We start from the raw sequence: 14,690 nt of genomic DNA, 5'->3' as shown, positions 1-14,690 counted from the left end.
TCTGCTCCTATCTTCAAAGTAAAATTATTATCAAAATACATGTGTCCTATAGAGCCCTGAAAGTCATCTACTTGCGGGCATACGCAATAAATCCAATAAACAATATAATCGAATCAAAGACTGCACCAACAGGGCAGGCAACCAGTGTGCAAATGACAGCAAACTGTGCAAATACAAAAAGCTAATATTACTAAAGAAATAAGCGATAAATATCGAGAACATGAGATGAAGAGTCCTTGAAGGTGAGTCCATAGGTTGTGGGAGCAATTCAGTGATGGAGCAAGTGAAGTTGAGTGAAGTTATCCCCTCTGGTTCAAGGGCCTGATAGTTAAGGGGTTTTAACAGTTCCTGAACCTGGTAATGAATCCTGAGACTCCTGTACCTTCTTCCTGATGGCAGCAATGAGAAAAATAGAAAACCTGGGTGGTGTGAATCCCTGATGTTGGATGCTGCTTTCATGCAAAAGTGCTCTGTATGGATGTGCTCAATGGTGGGGAGGGCTTTACCCACGATTATCTGGGCTGTATCCACTACTTTTTGTAGGATTTTCCGTTCAAGGGCATTGGTGTGTCTATACCAGGCTCTGATGCAGTCAGTCAATATACTCTCCACCACCCATCTATAGAAGTTTGTCAAAGTTTTATATGTCATGTTTAATCTTCAGAAACTTCTAAGTAGACATGCAGCCATGCTTTCTTCATAATTGCACTTATCTGCTGGGTCCAGGACAGATCCTCTGAAATGTTAACACCGAGGAATTTAAATTTGCTGACCCTCCCAACCTTTGAATCCCCCCCCCCCATGAAGACTGCCTCATGGAATCCTGGTTTCCTTCTCCTGAAGTCAATAGTCAGCTCCTTGGTCTTGCTGATGTTGTGGAGGTTGGTGTTGTGGCACCACTCAGCCTGGTCTTCAATCTCCCTCCTGTATGCTGATTCGTCATTGCCTTTGACTTGGCTTTCTGCAGTGGTGCTATCAGCAAGCTTGAACATGCTTTGGAGCTGTGCTCAGTCTTTTGATCTTACGTGATACACTCTGTGAAGAGGTGATGGGAATATTGGAAGAATAAAATGCAATTAGTATTAATGGCATCAGCTCAGTGGATTAAAGGGCCAGATCCCATGCTGAATGGTTCTATTATGAAACATAGAAACATAGAAAATAGGTGCAAGAGTAGGCCATTCGGCCCTTCGAGCCTGCACCACCATTCAGTATGATCATGGCTGATCATCCAACTCAGAACCCTGTACCTGCTTTCTCTCCATACCCCCGATCCCTTTAGCCACAAGGGCCATATCTAACTTCCTCTTAAATATAGCCAATGAACCAGTCTCAACTGCTTCCTGTGGCAGAGAATTCCACAAATTCACCACTCTCTGTGTGAAGAAGTTTTTCCCCATCTCGGTCCTAAAAGGCTTCCCCTTTATCCTTAAACTGTGACCCCTCGTTCTGGACTTCCCCAACATCGGAAACAATCTTCCTGCATCTAGCCTGTCCAATCCCTTTAGAATTTTATACGTTTCAATAAGATCCCCCCTCAATCTTCTAAATTCCAGTGAATATAAGCCTAGTCGATCCAGTCTTTCTTCATATGAAAGTCCTGCCATCCCAGGAATCAATCTGGTGAGCCTTCTCTGTACTCCCTCTATGGCAAGAATGAGTGGATTTAATGCAAATTATTATTATCTGCAGAAGTGCAATCTACAATTTATGTCAAAGTCATCATATTCCAGAGAAAATGAATGAATATAAAATAAACACATTGTTGCCTTAGACAATAATTTGAAGGTTTAAAGGAAACAAAGAAATTTGTAGTTAGCTAAATGGGACATGTCAGTTGTCAGATAAACCCCAACACATTGCTTATAACTCTGATCATCCTGAAAAAGTGGACAATATACCAATGTCTCTGAGTATCACTTCTGGAGGTTAAACCTCATTTGTGTCAAAAGATAGCGCATCCACTCTGTGGCACTAGAGTAAATTTTCCCAATAACGTATTCCCTACAAAAACTAAATAAAATTGGCTGGTTAAAATGTTCAGTCCTATTTTTGCAGAACAGTATTTTTTTTTAAGTGTTTAACTTTGATAAGGAATCATTGGCTCCAGAAGTGTGGTTAACTGCTGATTTTGGTGATCTGAAGCGATGATGAAATATTCTGAGCAACTTCTAAATGTTCTGATGCATATGCTCAACCCGAAACAGATGTTATCTGACCCACTTCAGCAGATTGCTGTTCCAGATTCCAGCATTTGCAGTATTCTGTGATTCCATTCCTGTGAGTGGTTTGTAATCTGGACATAGAGTCATGATAGGCCCTTTGTTCTGTTTTGTCTAGTCCTTGCTGAGCTGGTCTGCCCAGTTCCATCTACCTGAAAGAACCATACTTCTCTAATCCAAACTTCTCTTAAATGTTGCAATTGAACCTGCATCTACCACTTCCACCTGCAACTCGTTCCACACATGCTCTACCCTCCAAGTGAAGTTCTCCTCCGAGTTCTCCTTATTTCACCTTTCACTCTAAACATGTGACCTCTTGTTCTAGTTCACCCAACCAGTGAGGGAAAGGCCTGCAGTTTGGAAGTAGGAAATGCAGCCTTGAACCAAACTCTCAGGCAGAAGAAGATGCCTGCAGTCCTGCAGCATCCAGACAATAGACCTGATAGAGGTATATAAGATGATGAGAGGCATTAATCATGTGAATATTCAGAGGCTTTTTCCCAGGGCTGAAATGGCTAGCATGAGAGGGCACAGTTTTAAGGTGCTTGGAAATAGGTACTGTTATGTACCCCGTAACCGGGTCACTTACCAGCAAAGATAGAGAGGTCCATTGAAGTCTGATGGTACTATTTTTAACAGTATTTATTGATAAAAATACACAAAAATAATATCAATGCAAACATACAGATAATATACGTCATCAATACTAAACCTAAAAGTGCGGGTATAATAATAATCAATAAGAAATAGCTCTGTCGTTGTCTAGGGGATAATGAATTGTCCGATGGAAATATAAAAGTCACTCAAGTTCATTCAAGCTGCAGCTTTTGGTTGGAGAGAGAGACGGATTAAAACTTGCCCATTCCTTTTATGATGTCGATCCTTTGAGAGTCGTTGGGGCTGATTACTCCTTTGTTCTTAGCTAAAGCCGTTCTTCCGTGGTAAGGCCCACCAATTCCGAGGCAAATGGAAAAGGACGCACGTGGGCTTTCCACTGGCTTTCGCTATTACGCTATTACAGGATCTCTAGCATTTCTCCTGGTGCATCTGAAGGGGCTGTTCCCCAGACCCTCTTTTATCCTGACTCACAGGGTCTCAGATGTCAATCAGGTTGGGATGATGCAATCTCTCCACCAACCTCCTCTGTTCATTGCCTGCGGGCTTCGATGAATAGTACAGTACTCAATACACAATTCCGTCTCCAAGAGATAATGGCCGTTATCCATGGCTTTGTCTCTCAGAGGCCCAGGACACATTCCAAACCTTGAGGAATCTGCATGTCTCTCTCTCACTTCCTGGGTCCCAGACCCGAATTAATAGCGATCTTGTGATTCTCAAAAAGGAGGGGGCCACTCTGCACCCCTCGGCCCCTCAGAGTTGGGGCACAGGCGTAACAGTACGGAGGAGATGTCAGGGGTAAGTTTTTTTATGCAGCGAGTGGTGAGCTTGTGGAATGGGCTGCCAGCAACGGTTGTGGAGGCGGATATGAAAGTATCTTTTAAAAGACTCCTTGATAGGTACATGGAGCTTAGAAAAATAGAGGGCTATGGGTAACCCCAGGTAATTTCTAAAGTAAGTACATGTTTGGCACAGCTTTGTGGGCCAAAGGGCCTGTATTGTGATGTAAGTTTTCTATGTTTCTGTTCCTTGTTTGTACGTAACTTGGTTCATATGTACAGACTGTCCATAATTTGGATGTTCATAATCTGGGAAGGACCTGTACTGATAAATAAAAAAAAAGACAAATTCAGTTTTAATTTATTGTGGCTTCTTTGGTTTTAATTGTATAACAAATATATCTGAGTAGTAAACATAATTCATTTCAGGGTTTTTTGTATTTTTAGTAAATTAACTAAAAGACTCGCGCGTCTGTAATTTGATCTCAAGTGGGTGAAATTATAGTATATAGGCCAGATTAAGCTGAATGACAGCTGCAGTTCTGTAGGAGTGTTCGGCTCGTGTTGGGGGCAAGCAGACAGCTGTGATGTGCTGGAGGCAGCTGATCTCCTGCTGTCCTGTGTAAACCCAGTGACGGAACCCCGCCAGGACAGGAATATGGTCAGGTGTGCTCCACATCTGCTTCCCACCTTTAATCCACAGGCTGCTGAATAAAAAACTGGCCAATATGCAGAAAAAAGTTTTGATTGTTTTACTTAAATCTGTTTTAATGTTTTGAATTTTTTTTTGCTATCTTAAGACGATATTTTCAATTAAATGCATTTTTTATTTGATCATGACTATTTTAAAATTATATGAACAACACACACAAAATGCTGGTGGAATACAGCAGGCCAGGCAGCATCTATAGGGAGAAGCACTGTCGACGTTTCAGGCCGAGACCCTTCGTCAGGACTAAAATTACTTGTACAGTTTGTAAGTGACTCTGACAAACGATCTGCTACAGAAGTTCAGAGGGTCCAGGAGCATCTGTGGGAGGAAAGGAATTGCTGATGTTTTGAGTTGAAACCCTGCAAGAGGACTATCCGGCAGATGGTATGTTGCTGCAGCTTTGGCATCTGCAGCCTCATGTGTCTTTATTTTACTACTTTACTATGAAACCTCCTCATGATGTGCTGCCTTTTGGGGAACCCCCTCCACATGTGTTGCTCAACCTGCTGAGCTCCTCCAGCAGATTCCCCACATCTGCAGTCTCCATTGTGCTCTCACAGGCTGGGAGGGCATTTTGGGGGAGGCTAGGCCTCAGCTCTACTTGAGGCTAAGTTGCCCCTCAGAACCTACTCCATCTCACTGGATGCCTCTTGGTCACAGGGGGTTAGATTTAGAGAAATGAAGTGTGGTTGGAGTGCTGAGTCAGTGTGGTGGGGTTGGTTCAGCAGACAGCCTAATAGTTCGTGTCTAGTAGTCATGAGGACACTTTTAAATGCTGGAATTTTTTTTTTTTGCATTTCCAGGGAAATTTAATTACTCCTTTTCTTTTGTAGAATCATCAACTTTCTCTCTAGATTGCCTGAAGCATTTCAGAGGCAAAACCATCTTTCATACAGGCGAGTTACTGGGTGAAATAGACATCCAATCCATGGGGCCATTCGTCATCATCTCGTGATTTCTAGATGACACTCGCAGAAGATTTCTGCTGTCTGAACAGAAATAAACTTCCAAACTGGCCAGCCCGCTTCGACTCATTCACTACGTAGAAAAGAAAGGGCGCTCAATCAGTCAGTATGTTGGAGCACATTTCATTCTGTCAACACCAAGTGCAAACTATTTATAGCTAAACTATATTAAAGTCCAGATGGAAGTGTTGCCTTTTTTGATGTTTCTCATGAAAAACATGATGTCTCTCATGTATCTTAAAAACATAAATTGTTTGCAGATTATCGGTGTGTTGGAAGACTAAAGTGTTGTTATACTGGGAACACAGTGGTTAATACGCTTTACGTCTCTCAGTGAATTGACTTTCTGTAGTTCATTCCTCAGAAGTCACATCTATGATGAATCTCAACCACCAAGCAGTTTTGAAACTTGAAGAACAAATAAGTGCTCACATGCAGTTTGAAGCAAACATCTTTCTGACTTTTATTTGAATATTTTAATAACCCAAGTTATATTGTAATGAGATGTTAAATCAATCTCTGTACACATGTGCTTGATCTACAGTAGAATACACTACCGAGTGTACTATAGAGGTACTGCCCCTCTGTGATATTCTACCGAGGTTTTCGGAAAAGATTTACTCTTGAATGCGGCGGAGTGACTGGATCTGACAGGTCTGCGCGTGGGATCCCCATTCCCTCCAGTGTTTGTACTCTCCGGCATGGCGATCACATTCCATAATGTACTGGAAGCCACGGTATCCTGGATACTGGTAGCACACCCATCTAGGGACATGAACAAACACACTTAATTAATCTTGAGGCTTTTATATTTTATTTGTTAAATGGATAATCTAAAGTTCTTATTTTTGTATTTTAGGAAAATAGCTAATACCAATAGATGTTATTCTCATTTAGCTGTTACTGCTAATAAAGTACACTATGCCCTCAAAGTATAAGATAGATATACACTCAGGGGCCAGTTCTTTAAGTACCTCCTATACTTTGCCTTCTGCTGCTGTAGCCCATCTAGTTCAAGGTTCAATGTATTGTGTGTTCAGTCATGCTCTTCTGCACACGGCTGTTGTATTGCGTGGTTATTTGAGTTACTGTTGCCTTGTGCTCTGACCTCTCTCATTGATAAGGTGTGTTCACCCACAGAACAGCCACTCACTGGATGCTTTTTCCTTTTCACCTCACTCTCTAGAGACTGTTGTGTGTGGAAATCCCAGGAGATCAGCAGTTTCTGAGATACTCAACTGCATTTGGCACCAACCATCATTCCGCAGTCAAAGTCAGTGAGATTGCATATCTCCCCTATTCTGAACTTTGATCCAAACAATAACTGAACCTCTTAAGTTTGGCTGATTTGATATTTGTATTAACAGAGAGGTAAAAAAGTGCAAATATGAGTAGGACTGAAGTTCAAGACTTCAGAGGCAATAGAAGATTATCAGGATAGCTTGCCTTTGGTTAATTTCTGAAGCGGCTTGAACTATTCAAGTAGGATTAATATTTATGATTTAGGCCTAAGATAATTTGTTAATTTAGAAGAAGAAACTACAAATTTAATATGACTGATGTGCTTCTAAATGCACAAGACTTCACTGGATCCAGCCACATCTTCTGCATTAAAGTGCAGTAACCCAACCTTTCTATTTAAGTTACATTGAAAGCATAACTTACGCGCCAGCTTGAACTTTCATGGATCCAACTTCATTGTTGCCCCAGCCCATGGCTTGCAAAGAGGGGTAATCATCGCACATCTCCCACTGTTTGCCAATGAAGTTTTCCTTCTCGAAGATGATAATTTTGGACTCTTTGTGGTGCTAATATTAATAAAAAAGGCATACATTGAGCGGTTTAGTAGATACTACAATACATTTGCAAGTGAACAAACCGTAAGACTAGAGGATATAGGAACAGAATTAGGCTATTTGGCTTATTGAGTCTACTCTGCCATTCCATCATGGCTAATTTATTACTCCTCTCAACTCCATTCTCCTGCCTTCTCCCCATAACCTTTGACACCCTGACTGATCTACTTTCAAGTAGTAACCAGAATAGACAATAGACAATACAGAGTAGGTGCAGGAGCAGGCCATTCGGCCCTTCTAGCCAGCACCGCCATTCACTGTGATCATGGCTGATCTTGCACAATCAGTACCCTGTTCCTGCCCTCTCCCCATATCCCTTGACCCCGCTATCTATAGGAGCTCTATCTAACTCTCTCTTGAATGCATCCCGAGACTTGGCCTCCACTGCCTTCTGGGGCAGAGCATTCCACATATCCACCACTCTCTGGGTGAAAAAGTTTTTCCGCATCTCTGTTCTAAATGGCCTACCTCTTATTCTTAATATAGCTCTACCATTTGTTATTTGCAAATGTTAATACTCCTCTAACTTTCTTGTGTATAAAATAAACTTATTCAGGCCTTTCTCAAAACACACCACTTTGCATAAAATGTTAATCTTGTTTCCTCTTTGTCTTTTAAAATTAATATTTTTTATGAAACAACAAAAATACTGTCTGACAGTACACAGTGAATTTCAGCATAACTGGCAGATGTGGGCTATATTTGAAGACAGTTAATATTTTAACTCTATTGCAGATTTGGATATTAACAGTAAACAGAAGAGATTCTGCAGATACTGGAAATCCAGTGTAACACAGACAAAATGCTGGAGGAACTCTGTAGGTCAGGCAGCTTCTATGGAGATGAATAAAGAGCCGAAATGTCAACCCTTTATTCCTCTCCATAGATGCTTCATGACCTGCTGACTTCCTCCAGCAGCTTGTGGATAGTATTTTACCACTACTTCCTGATCTCTCTCCATGCCTCTCTTGCTAAGACAGATTCTAAAAACCAGTGGAAAAACAGAAATGATTACAAAAAATGAATCATGTAAAGTTACAGCTTAATATGTAAACTTATTTTCGAGTATATGTTGTGCTGCCAATTACATGGAGAGTATCCTTTTTTAGCATTAAGCCTGACAGATATTGACCAGTGAACCAACTCACAGCAGAGCAAATGGGGCGGAAGGATGTCAGCCTCTCAATGTGGTAGGCGTTGCTGCCACTCCAGGCATCCCACCGTGGATATTCCCCTTTCTCCAGGACAAATTGTTGCCCAAAGAAGCTAGAATGTTCATAACCAACCCACCTACGAGAAGAAAGTTATTTTCATGTCAAATTCTCAAAAAATAAATGTACTTAATTCTCACACTATTTGCAAATTGAGAAATTCAGGTAGCTGTTAACCTATTAACCATTAGCCATGATTTTCTGATTCATCCAGAACAGTGAATATTGCAAAGTATGCACTAAATATTGGCCCTGGCCGAGAAAGGTTTTAAGAAATTGTTCCCACAAAATGAATCTTAATAATACAATGTACTTTTTGAATTAATCCTTTCAATGGTACTTAAAATAAGGTTACATCCTTTAAACTATATCAAACTAATTTAAATGATGAACAAGATCTGAAATTACAGGTTAATTGTTTTCAGTAACTGTGAAGAGCTGGGGTGGCCTGAGTTTTTTAGAAGGTTTTCCTGTCATCTGTAATGCGTGTCAAACTGCTATGGTCTGGAATCAAAACCTACTGAGCCCCACAATGTAAACCACTGAGCTCTGTCGATTGCTGTGACATTGAATTTGGCTGTACAACTACAACATTGCTGATGTTCCATTAGCAGAGAATTTATTATCAGAGAATCTAAATGTACTTACTCAATAGAAATGAGGAGTGAGATAGAGGTGAGTTATGATATCTCTCAAATTCAGTGAGAAACAGATAATTTTTGTCTTTTGATTGCAATTTTTTGGAAAGAGAAGTTCTCTATTTTGAAGCCTAGTCTGTATTTTCGCATCTTAAGTATATGTATCTGCTTCTGCAAGCACATCAAAATGTCAAATGAATAATCATATATAAAATGCTGGCTCCTAAATGTGTTGAGTTCAATATGCACCAATAATAATACAATGCACAGAAATGTACTGCCACATTTTCTTAGGCTCCAGTTGCTAATATTGTTGTATGCTGCTTTTTTGATTTTTGTGCAGATACTGATCCTGCCATGCACAGATGTGTGTGTAATGCAGGCTAGATGTAGATTCCACAGGGGAAAATATTGTTTTTTTTGGCGGGGGGGGGGGGGGTGAATTTCTATTGCCCAGATGCAAAACTGAACTATATGACTTGGCACTGCTACCCAACCGTTACAAATTCGCCTCCAAATTTCCAAATGCATGGGCTTTTGTCTCCTACCTTTACATTGTCACTGCACATGGGAAGTGTTTAAATAAAACAGAGTACTGTAATGGATTCTAACAGACATATTAACATATTCAGATCATGAGCTGAAATGATGTGGATCTATTGCCTTCCATATTTTCAATGCTAACATAATCTAGCTGAGTCAGAAAGAACTCAACATTAGCGTTATCTTATGGTGTGTAAGGAGAACTAGAAGATGCCTTTCTGTGAACTGAGTAATTTGGCCTGCAAATGATGATGACATTTTAAAAAAATCTATGACTGCATTTTAATGATAAAGCTTGGTTAAGAATACGTTTCAGTGTAGTTGTTAAGGGTGGAACCGTTTTGAAAAATAAGCAAAGGCTATTGACTCACGCTCCACAGTTGACTTTGACAGACCGAATATTGTCGAATCCACACTCCATGATGTTCTTGCAGGATGTGGTAAATTCCATCCTTTTGCCCTGGAAGTTTTCTTGATCATAAACAGTAATCTGCAATTGAAAACAAAATTTCCATGATATTCAAAATTAAAGGGCAATAAAGAAACAAAAAAACAAAGTTTCAATCCTGATTAAATATCTAGGAAAATAAGTGTTAACCTTGAAAAGTCCTGCTGGGTTTGTCTGCGCCATGTTTGCCGTTTAGAGATGTCAATCCTAAAAGAAAATTGCATAATATAATTACATTTCAAAATTGAAATTTTTTTATGAAATATATGAAATTTTAGTGCATTGAAAGTTTATCTGCCCTCTGCATTTTGCTTTAACCCAACCAAATTGTTGCTGTAGAGTTGTTTATAAAGCATGAAATAAAATCTCAAGCAAGTTGAGATAAGTTGGACAAATCTGAAGTTAAAATAAGATCAAATAAAATTGAAGGACATGCAACTTACCAAAGCTGGGCTGCGAAGGGAGATTTCCGATGATGATTCTGTTTTGAACCTCACCTCTGGTATTTATAGTCAAACTTTCAATAGAAATTGAGAAGTGTGCGAATCTGATTTGTGGTCCAATGAGCAGAGAATACTGACGTCAACATCTCATTGTTTGTGGCTGATCCCATGGATTCCCATTTCAACTCTGCCATTGTCTGTGCAGAAAGATAAGTCTGCATTTCCAGTGCATGCATGAATAACCTATAGCTAAAAACTGAAACTAAATGGTATTTAATATGATTTATTAAATCCAAATTCTATATGTGTGCTTTTAAGCTGAGAGGAAGTAATTTGAAAGGAGATGTAAGGGGCAAGTTTCTTATACAGATTGGTGGGTGCCTGGAATGAGCTGCCTGGGGTGGTGGTGGAGGCAGAAACATCAGAGACTTTTAAGAGATGTTTAGATAGTCACATGAACGTGAGGAAAATGGAAGGATATAGACGTTATGTAGGCAAAAGCGATTACTTTAGTTATCCATTTAATTACTTATTTAATTCATTCGGCAGTAGTTGTGGGCTGAAGGACCTGCTCCTGTGCTAGTCTATGTTCTATGAATTATTTCAAAATTAAAAAACTCAAATTGTGGCACAGCTATTTAGCAAAATATAACACTTCTTGAAATATGCCCCTCTGCTGCCGATTTGTCCATTTAGAATAGCTGAGATACCATTACGGGTAAAATAGCGGGGAGCAATGTCAATAAAATGTTACTGGATTTCAGTTGTCTAAACATTTGGAAAATATAACATAAAATTAGGACTTCGGATCGTTATATAGTTAGGATGGTCACCTGCACAGTTCTACTTTGAGAACATTGAAGAGTAATCCATATGTCCTTTAATTAAATTTATGAAGCTCATAGACAGTTCAAGGTATTCCACAGAAATAACTAACAAAATTTTCATACCACATTAGAGTTATGGTGAAGTTATAGAGGCAGTACGAAGAACTCCTCAGCTTTTGAGCTATCAAACAATTGAATACATGGTGCAAATTTTAACATTTATAATCAAGTTCAAGTTCTGTTTATTGTCATTCAGCCATATACATGTATACCACCAAATGAAACAACATGTCTCCAGGCCAAGGTGGACAACACAGTATATATAACTCAAACACACAATTCAGAAAGTAACAGTAATAGATAATAAGGTGCACAGACGACTGAAGTTTAAAAGTAAACAGCATAACGCTACAGACGTTTCATACGTGATGTGACCTGGATGGTGGCAGGGAGTTCAGTAGTCTTATGGCCTGTGGGAAGAAGCTGTTTCCCATCCTGACTGTTCTTGTCTTAATGCGACAGTACCTCCTGCCTGATGGTAGGGGATCAAAGATATTGCTGGATGGATGGGAGGGCCATGGATGATGCTAAGGGCCCTGGACTGCAGTGCCCCTGGTAAATATCACTGATGAATGGAAGAGAGATTAAATAAAACTGCACCTCAAATGTTAGTCATATTATTAATGATCAGAAGGCTATAAATATTCAGTACAATTACAGTGAAAATCAAATAATAATTGTCTGTGATGACACAAGCACAATGAAAAAATATCATAGATACTGCCCTCCATAATCATTGTGAGGACAACACTGAAGCACATAAATAACCACGGCATCTCCAGCGGTTAGACAGACAATTTTGTTGGTCTCTATCAAAAGCTATTGCTGATTTGATAAACATTTACATCTTTTCCTGGTTTTATTTTAGATTTATACCCACCTTGATAGTTTGATTTTGGAAAGTTGTCAGTGACTTAAAGTAACCCAAAAAAGAAACTGTGCTCATTCCGGTGTCAGGACTTTGGCAATTTGTTGTATTAAGCAACTTTTCTCAGACTAAAAATAATTTATAATGGTAATGTATGATTTCTTTGCTACTGTTGTTCTTTATCTCTTTCTGATAACCCCATATTTTTTCTCCCTGTTTCAATTTAAGAACGTTGCATGCCATTGGATTAATTATTTTGATTTAAATTTCTCAGTTCACGCTCTATGTGCCTCTATAAACCTTTTGAATTTGATTGATAAAGGAAATGCAAATTCCCAGATCCCAGGCCTCTTACAGATGGCGTCACACAATTTTGCCTTTCAGTCTTGGTAAAAGCAAACAATGTGAGTGTGAATGTTATCAATCCCTTTCACCTCTGAATACAACATTCAAGCCAAAATGAAAGCGAGAGTTATTCAAGAAATCAAATCAGCAGAAACAGGCTGGTTTGAAATCAAGAAATTACGGAAATAAGACATATTTCTGGTACAAACTACAATATTGTCTTTTTGTAATTATATGTGTGTTAACAGTGCAAATTATGCTACACGATTCCTTTCTAGTTATTCAAATATGCAGTCTTAAATTTTAATAAATTATCTTGTACCAGACACAGAGGATAAGGGTTTTAGGAAATAATTTTGCCTTTGTTTCAATGATTTTTATTGAAGATTGATTTAGAGAAATGCTCCTCTGCCACGTCACTGAGTATTTCTGCTTTGGGTTCCCATTTTGACAGCTATGAAGTATATGATTACTCACTAATTAAACTTCGCAGTAGTGTTGCTTTTCACAGTTATCCTTAAACAGACTCTAAATTTAAAATACAGACTTCTGTTATGACAATATAATATCATAAATGGAGTACACATGGAGTGGTATATGCTGGACACAATTCTGCAGTTTGTTGATCACTTCTGCTGAAAATTGTGCCTTTGAGTCTGAATGTTGGCCTGATTAAGTAGTCTGCTGACACACTAAAGAATGGGTAACTTAAGTGAAATACCAAGCATTACTTGTTAATTCTTACCTCCACAATTCCATGGTCACTTTGCAAGCAGGGTAAAATTGGACAGAGGCAATTAATGAGGAAAAAGAAACAAGCTTCAAAGATATTTAATTCAATATTCATCCTGTGGGTACCAAATTATGATAGTTTTACTGTAATTCCATTCTGAGAATATTTTCTGAGGTCCCTCTTGAGATGGAATTCAGTTGAATGGCAAAGGTTATGAAGTTATATTGTAGTTCAAACCAGAAATATGTCTTATTTCCTTAATTTCCTGATTTCAAACCAGCCTGTTTCTGCTGACTTGATTTCTTGAATGACTCTCACTTTCATTTTGGCTTGAATGTTGAATTCAGAAGTAAAGTTAACTTATGAAGTTAAGTCCTACCAGGTGTCAGATGGAATGTACTGTAGAGTTGAAGTTACATTAGGACACTACAATCAGCCTTTGACTTGCTCGCAATACTTACAAACTGAGTGCCAATTTGAAAAATTTAATCTGAGATAGTAATTTACAGGGATAGAATATTAAAACAAGTTTTCTATTTAAGGAGGCGATGATGCAAAAGAGGAGAATTGCACAAGAACAGGAAAATGTATAGCATGGAGGCTTTTTTTTGAAAACTGTTGATCAGAAACTTAATAGAATTGAGGCAGATGTGTTTCATGAATACATCAGAGAAAGAAAGCATGGAGAGAGATGGATATGTGGGTAAGGGAGATAGAATTTTGTGAGAAGTATGAATAGTTCCAATCTGAATGATAAGGCATGCTAAGAACTCATCAGCCTTATCCTTTGAGATGAGAGAGAGAGGAAATATAGATGTTTTGAGGTGACAGTGAATGATGGAGTAAGGAAACAGGGGTTATATCAGTTTTAGTATTGTAATATATAGTTTTCGTAGAGAACAAAACCAATAGTGCTTGACTTGGCAGTCATACCTGGTTAAGCAGGTTCAGTTGGTTGTGCATAACAGCTTAAGATAGACACACATCTGATAGGATCAATATCAGAATCAGGTTTATTATCACTGACATATGTTGCGAAATTTGTTGTTTTGCGACAGCAGTACAGTGCAAGGCATAAAAATTGCTAGAAGTTTGAAAAATGGATACCTAAGTGGTGCAAAAGAGAAACAATGAAGTAGTGTTTATGAATAGTTTTTTTTTGCAGCATCACGGTTGTGCAAATGTATGGCTCTGTGACTGTAGTCTTTGAACGTAAGGAGGCAAAACCAAGGCTATCACTGGGTTAGTAAAGAACAAGTGGACAAGGACGTTTAGAAATAGAGGCAAGGAAGTGGTTGACGTTACAAAGTGAAAGTGAATTTACAAATGTTGGGAATTGGAGAAGTGCAGTTGCAAATGACAGAAGAGATTTTCCTCATGGCAGGTATGGAAGGAAATGGATTGAAGTGAGGTGAAGGAATA

At 39.0% G+C, this 14,690-nt stretch overlaps 1 protein-coding gene across 2 annotated transcripts in view; it reads right to left on the bottom strand.

Moving 5' to 3' along the window:
- Positions 1 to 5,913: 5,913 nt before the first annotated feature.
- Positions 5,914 to 14,690, bottom strand: part of LOC132396015 (beta-crystallin A1-2) — a 118,795-nt gene continuing 110,018 nt past the window's right edge. The window contains exons 1-6 of one of the 2 annotated variants that reach the window (XM_059973316.1): positions 10,436 to 10,505; positions 10,143 to 10,199; positions 9,916 to 10,034; positions 8,301 to 8,442; positions 6,962 to 7,104; positions 5,914 to 6,061 (exon numbers count right to left, since the gene is read on the bottom strand). In XM_059973316.1, the coding sequence (XP_059829299.1) occupies positions 5,914 to 6,061; positions 6,962 to 7,104; positions 8,301 to 8,442; positions 9,916 to 10,034; positions 10,143 to 10,175 (585 nt within the window). In that variant the 5' untranslated portion in view covers positions 10,176 to 10,199; positions 10,436 to 10,505. Of the gene's footprint in view, positions 6,062 to 6,961; positions 7,105 to 8,300; positions 8,443 to 9,915; positions 10,035 to 10,142; positions 10,200 to 10,435; positions 10,506 to 14,690 lie in introns of those variants that run through there. The other variant, XM_059973315.1, reaches the window with a different exon arrangement.

Source organism: Hypanus sabinus, chromosome 6 (genome assembly GCF_030144855.1).
Source record: "Hypanus sabinus isolate sHypSab1 chromosome 6, sHypSab1.hap1, whole genome shotgun sequence".
Taxonomy (NCBI): domain Eukaryota; kingdom Metazoa; phylum Chordata; class Chondrichthyes; order Myliobatiformes; family Dasyatidae; genus Hypanus; species Hypanus sabinus.
This window is presented reverse-complemented; position numbering and strand designations above follow the sequence as displayed.